This window comes from Myotis brandtii, unplaced genomic scaffold (assembly GCF_000412655.1).
Source record: "Myotis brandtii unplaced genomic scaffold, ASM41265v1 scaffold786, whole genome shotgun sequence".
Taxonomy (NCBI): domain Eukaryota; kingdom Metazoa; phylum Chordata; class Mammalia; order Chiroptera; family Vespertilionidae; genus Myotis; species Myotis brandtii.
The window spans coordinates 517,115-523,959 of record NW_005371157.1 but is presented as its reverse complement, the minus strand read 5'-3'; the positions used below and the strand labels follow the sequence as shown (position 1 = coordinate 523,959).

The 6,845-nt window shown below is 58.5% G+C and overlaps 1 protein-coding gene across 1 annotated transcript in view; it reads right to left on the bottom strand.

Annotated features, from left to right (window-relative positions):
* The window catches only part of MAD1L1 (MAD1 mitotic arrest deficient-like 1 (yeast)), a 150,711-nt gene that overhangs the window by 137,175 nt on the left and 6,691 nt on the right, over nt 1–6,845 (bottom strand). The window contains exons 4-7 of the mRNA XM_014530985.1: nt 3,832–3,956; nt 2,510–2,591; nt 833–963; nt 530–644 (exon numbers count right to left, since the gene is read on the bottom strand). Of these exons, the coding sequence (XP_014386471.1) occupies nt 530–644; nt 833–963; nt 2,510–2,591; nt 3,832–3,956 (453 nt within the window). The remainder of the gene's footprint in view (nt 1–529; nt 645–832; nt 964–2,509; nt 2,592–3,831; nt 3,957–6,845) is intronic.

The window sequence follows — 6,845 nt, the reverse complement described above, 5'->3', positions numbered from 1 at the left end:
GTTCCTCATGTTGTGGTGACCCCCAACCATAAAATTACTTTCGTTGCTCCTTCATAAGTGTGATTTTGCTACTGTTCGGAATCGTCACGTAAATGTCTGATCTGCAGGATGTATTTTCATTGTTCGCGACCCACAGGTTGAGAACCGCTGCACGGGAAGCATCCATTTCTTCTCCTTTTCCAGCTCCTGTTGGTGCCCACAGTCCTTGGCTCACGGTCCCGTCCGCCATCTTCAGTGCCACCAGCAGTGGCAGGTGAAATCCTACTGACAGTCGCACCAACCTCCTCCAGCCTCCTCTTGCCCACACAAGTCCCTGTGACCACACTGGCCAGCTGACGGGCACCCTTAGTTCCCTCTGCCACCTAAGAGAACAGACGCACCATTCTGGGGGTCAGGACATGGCCGTCTTTGGGCGCCAGCAGTCTGACCACCACACAGCACAGCAGCTTCCCTAGTTGAGGTGAAACACCCCGAGTCCCCTAGCAGCCAGGCCTCCCCCAGGAAGCAGCTCACCAGCTCAGGCCCTCACCTCCTTCTCCAGCTCCAGGTCAACCAAATTTTCCTGCATCTTCTCCTGACGGCTCAGCTTCCGTTGCAGCCCCTCCACTTCTTCCCTGAGCAGCCCGTTGGTCTCTCGCATCTCCCTGAGGGGGCAGAAATAGTCACTCACACAGCCATGTAGCCTGGGGACGAGTCCAGGAGCCCCAGGAGCACTGGGCTGCACACTGGAACCCCTGAGAGCTAACCCATGGAGGCTACCACCCACTGCCCGCCCCACCGCCTGCGCCCACCCCACCGCCTGTGCCCATCTCACTGCCTGCACGCGACTCACCGCAGGTAGGCATTCTCCTCCTTCAGCTGCTTCAGCTCCCGCTCCATCTTGGGCAACCGCACCAGCTCAGACTTCATGTTCTTCACAATCGCAGAATCCTGCTCCTGCAGGAACAGCTTCTGCTCCAAATCCTGGTTGAGGCCAGGGACAGAGAGGAGAAAGTCATGGACGCCATACTGCCCAGGTCTTCAGCGACCTCCGTGACCCAGTCCCCCTCTCCGGAAAGCCTCCCTGCCTGCCCCCGGTGTGCCTCTGTGCTGGTGCTTCGCGTTCACCCCCAGGGCGGTGCCCACAGTGGAGCACGGGCCAGTGTCATGCTACTGTGCTGGGCTGTGCTGCCCTCAGAGGCAGGAGCCTAAGACATGTCTGGCCCAAGGACACTCAGCAAAGGCTCCCTGAACAAACACCAATAAAACATCCCACTCCTCCCGTGCGAGGTCTGCTTCCGTTGATGCAACACACATGTAACACACATGTAACACACATGTGACCACTGAGTCTTTTCCATAGGGAGGACAGCCTTTTTACAATCTCTAGTTCCCCCAGGACACAATGGAGACAGCTGGCATCCATTAGTGACAAGTCACAAAACAAACTAACAGTATGAGACCAGGACCAAATCAGTCAGTCATTCAACAAACACCTCCACTAAGGGGGCCCATCCCTGTGCCAGGCACCGAGTCACACAGTGGGGCCAGGCGACGCAGGTGAGGCCTCTGCAAGGAGAGCCTGGAGGCTGGCAGAAAGGACAGGCATCAGGCAGGTAAACCCTGAGAAGTGGGCCCCGGGCTGCAGCAGAATGAGGGCAGGAAAGAGGTAGTGGGGCCCTGGCCAGTCTGGCTGAGTGGATAGAGCGTCGGCCTGTGGACTGAAGGGTCCCAGGTTCGATTCCGGTCAAGGGCACATGCCCGGGTTGTGGGCTCAATCCCCAGTAGGGGGCGTGTAGGAGGCAGCCGATCGATGATTCTCTCTCATCATTGATGTTTCGCTCTCTCTCCCTTCTTCTCTGAAATCAATAAAAATATATTAAAAAAAAAAAAAGAGGCAGTGGGGATGTATGAAGTGGTGAGGGTGGGGAGAAGGCTGGGGGAGACAGGTAAGCACAGTGGCCACAGAGAACAGCCTGTGAAAGACCAGAGGCGAGAGAGAGCAGGGCGTCTAGGAACTGATGGGGCGGAACAGCTGGAGAGGGAAGCAGACAGGACGGAGCAGGGAGGCAGCCCATGAGGCGGGGCACAGAGTGTGGGTGTCACTCAAGGCGGCGGCGGCCACCCAGGGGCCTGCAGTCACTGTCTGCCTGGCAGGGCCTCCCTCGTGCAGCAGCACAGCCGAACGTCAGAGCCAGGCGCCCTGCACTGAGACCCATCACACACGAGCCGGACGACCTCTCCCCGCGACCTATCACTTCCCAGCTCACACCACCTGAACTATCGCATGTTCACTCTCTTCCTGTGACTTCATCCTGGGAGCAGAATCTGTCTCTATTCCCTGTGGATCCTACCAGCTAGCACAGCCCAGCACACGAGAAGACGGTCAGTGTAAATGGCACCGTGGGCGCAGCAGCCACTGTCCCCATATGCCCAGCCCAGTTCAGAAACACCTACAGGGGGAAAAAGGGCTGAAACCACCACTGGGACACCTACCACACAGTCCAGGGACTGAAACGGAACAACTCACCTTGATTTTCTGCTCCTGCTCTGCCCTGGCTTCTTGGCCAGCCTGGAGTTCCTGAATCTTCTGATTAGCTTCCTGCCATTTTCTATGAAGAGAAAACTGGATCACATGCAGAATGTAGTATGTGATGAGGCCAACAATCCCCTTATCCTAAAGCTCTCGAGTGCAGACACACGTGCACACACTCACACATATGCATGCACACATACTCGTGTGCACATGCACTCACACACATGCACACACATACATGTACACACATACTGCCCACTCCCCTCAGGGACAGCCCGAGTCTGGATGCGAACCCCTGCCAGTGCCTCGGGGGCCCGTCTCCTCAGGACAGGCTGGGTGGGGAGGCCAGACCACCAGCCAGAGGCCAGAGAGAGCAGGGAGTCTAGGAACTGATGGGGCGGAACAATATGACATTTCATATGGAAACAGTGCCCCGCCTCGTTTCCACGTGAGGATGCTATGAAGACCTGGCAGGGACCTCCGGCTGCAGCACCCCATTCTCCAGCCCCACATCTGCTCACACTGCAGCTCTGGCTGCTGGCCCAGCACAGCCACAGCAGAGACCCACTCCTGACGGATCATGACTCCGCCAAGTGGCCAGAACTCCCCCTCGGCAACATCTGCGAAGACAAAGGCCAAAGTCCTCAGGAGCCTTCAGGCCTCTGACCTCAGCTCCGCGAGTGGGTTTTCCCTCTCCGTGCCTTTGCTCAGAATGCGGTCTTCTGGAATGTCCTTTTCCGCCCGCAGATGGCCACCGTGGCCTTTAAAACTGAGCTCCAGCCTGGCTGGCGTGGCTCAGTGGCTGAGCATCGACCTATGAACCAGGAGGTCAGGTCTCGATCCCAGGTCAGGGCACATGCCCAGGTTGTGGGCTTGATCCCCAGTAGAAGGCGTGCAGGAGACAGCCAATCAATGATTCTCTCTCATTATTGATGTTTCTGCCCCCCCCCCCCCCCCTCCCTTCCTCTCTGAAATCAATAAAAATATATTAAGAAAAAAAAAAAAGCTCCAATGCAATGTCTTCTCCAAAGCTCCCTCCCTGGCTGCTCCCTCCTCGTTCTCAGGACGTTTAAAATGACACTCTGTTCTGACACCATGTACGGTCCTGGCCTCAGAGGCCTCAGGCCTGTCCCCAGAGCCTGGGGTGGGGAGCACTGAAGGGCACCTGTGGAGCCTCAGGGCTCTGGGACACACAACATTCGTGGAGGCCGGTGCGCACCCGCAGGGGGGGCAGGACAAGCCTGTGTCTGCCACAGTTAACGGGGATACGGCTCAGCCCATGCCCACAGCTGCAGGTGCGCAGGCTCCACACTCACCTGAGCTGCAGATCCAGCTGCTCCTGCAGCTCCTGCTTCTCGGACTCCAGGCCCTTCACCTGCATCTCCTGGTTCATGACACTCCACTGCAGCTCCGAGATCCTGCCCTTTAACTCGCTGATGGTCTAAAAGCAGAGCAGAACCCACAGCGCCCACTGAGGCCGCCGGCCGCGGATGCACGGGAGCCGCCCAGAGAAGAGGACCAAGGCCTCACAGGAGCCTGGCCCTCCATCCCACTCCCGAGGCAGGGACAGAGCCATCTGCCCCTCAGAGGACAGGACCAGATGCCCCGAGCACCAGCCAAGCCAACCTTGAGTCTCCCATGAGCCCACAGGAGAGGCTGGGTCACGTGACAACAGTCTCAGGAGCAAGAACTGCTGCTGGCCAAGACGGGCCCCAGCCTCACACCCCCATGACAGCCCTTCCCATGAAGCATCCACACACCCACATCCCATCACCTCGGACCCTCCCGTCCCGGGCGTGCTCCGCACAGCCCTCCCTGCACACCTTGCTCCCGCTTCCCCGCCTGGAGCTCCTTCCCTAACCCACCGAGCCACCTCCCACGGTGCTGAAGATGCCACTGGAAGCCACAGCCAGGCGCCCCCAAGAAGCCGGACAAGGGGGACTGAGGCTGTCCTCAGAATGACACCACAAACGTCACACAGAATGGGGGAGCCGGCAGAATGCCATGGCGATTGGAGCGCTCAGGCCAGCAGTGCCAGCCACAGCAGCCCCTGGGAGCCAGACGTCAACCCGAGGGACCCTACAAGCAGGGCAAGAAAGGGACTGACAGCTCAGCACGGAGGGTGACACCTGGCAGACCCTGGGGCACCCTGCAGACAAGGAGGCCACCGCACTCATTCCCCAGGCACCGGGACCACTTAAAGGGTCAGCAGCACCACCCCACGTCCGTCCAGGAGGCTGACGGGGCGACCCAGGCCAGCGGCCCCCGCTCCACTGATCTCCATGGTTTGCTCTTACAACAGCGACTACCAATCTGGGAACCACACAGAATGAAGGCACTAAAATACTAAACAAGGAGCACACCCTCTGAGAAGCCTGCCTGCACTCCATGAACGGGCGTGGCCCGGCACCGTGGGCACCAGGGTCAGGAGGTGGTGTGGCGAGCCAGGCCCCCAGGAGCTGCCTGGAGAGTGGCGAGCACAGGACCCAGGACACCGAGACGAGAGAAGGCAGTGGGGTGGTGCGGTTGTGACTTTGCCTCGAGTGACTGGGAAGGCTCCTCAGAGGTGAAGAGGAAGAGAAGTGACCTGCGTGGTCCTGGGTCCCCACTGGCCACGCCCTTTCCCACGCTGGGCCCCCTGTGGCACCCACCTCGCACCTTCTGTGGTAGGGTCTCCCCCTCTTGCCCTTCCCTGAAGAGTGTGCAGGACTTGCTCCCCGGAGACCCCCACACCTGCCTCCAGACCCAGCAGGAGGGGGAGGGAGAGCACAGGTAAGCACAGCAGGGGCGGGAGGAGATCCTTCCTGAGGCAGAGCCCTTCCTCTCCTGCCAACATCCGTGTCCGAAGACACATGTGCAAACACCCTAACATGTTCTCCAGTGTCGCCAGGGCAAGAATAGCCCGGGCCTGCTTCCCAAGCTGCCACGCAGAGCACCCGTGCTCCATGCCACCTCCCTGCCTCCCCCCTCCCCCCGCATTTCCTCTCCTTCCTCGCAGCCTGTGATCCCGAGCAGCACAGCGAAGGGACCGGAAATGTCAGAAGAGTCCAATTTCCACCAGCATCAACGTTTGGGCTGTTTCTAAAATGGAGACAGCCTCCACTTGATGGAGACGAAAGGACACTACAGTTCACTGACGCTCTGGTTTCAAAGGTGCTCTCAGATGCCAACAGATACGCATGCTGACACACACACGCACACACAAGCACACACTGACACACACATGCTGACACACACAAGCACACACTGACACACACGCGCGCACACTGACACACACATGCTGACACACACACGCACACACACACACTGACACACACACATGCTGACACACACACTGACACACACATGCTGACACACACACACTGACACACACACGCACGCACACGCTGACACACACGCGCGCGCGCACACAAGCACACACTGACACACACGAGCACACACTGACACACACACATGCTGACACACACGCGCGCGCACACAAGCACACACTGACACACACGAGCACACACTGACACACACACATGCTGACACACACGCGCGCGCACACAAGCACACACTGACACACACGAGCACACACTGACACACACACATGCTGACACACACGCGCGCGCACACAAGCACACACTGACACACACGAGCACACACTGACACACACACATGCTGACACACACGCGCGCGCACACAAGCACACACTGACACACACATGCTGACACATACACGCACGCACACACGCTGACAAACACCCGCTGACACACACACACTGACAATCAAAGAAATGCAAATCCAGAGGCAACTACCTACACCTTCTGGGTGCCTCCCCCCTCCCCCCGCATTTCCTCTCCTTCCTCGCAGCCTGTGATCCCGAGCAGCACAGCGAAGGGACCGGAAATGTCAGAAGAGTCCAATTTCCACCAGCATCAACGTTTGGGCTGTTTCTAAAATGGAGACAGCCTCCACTTGATGGAGACGAAAGGACACTACAGTTCACTGACGCTCTGGTTTCAAAGGTGCTCTCAGATGCCAACAGATACGCATGCTGACACACACACGCACACACAAGCACACACTGACACACACATGCTGACACACACACACTGACACACACACGCACGCACACGCTGACACACACGCGCGCGCGCACACAAGCACACACTGACACACACGAGCACACACTGACACACACACATGCTGACACACACGCACGCACACACTGACACACACATGCTGACACACACACACGCACGCACATGCTGACACACGCGCGCGCGCACAAGCACACACTGACACACACGAGCACACACTGACACACACATGCTGACAACACGCGCGC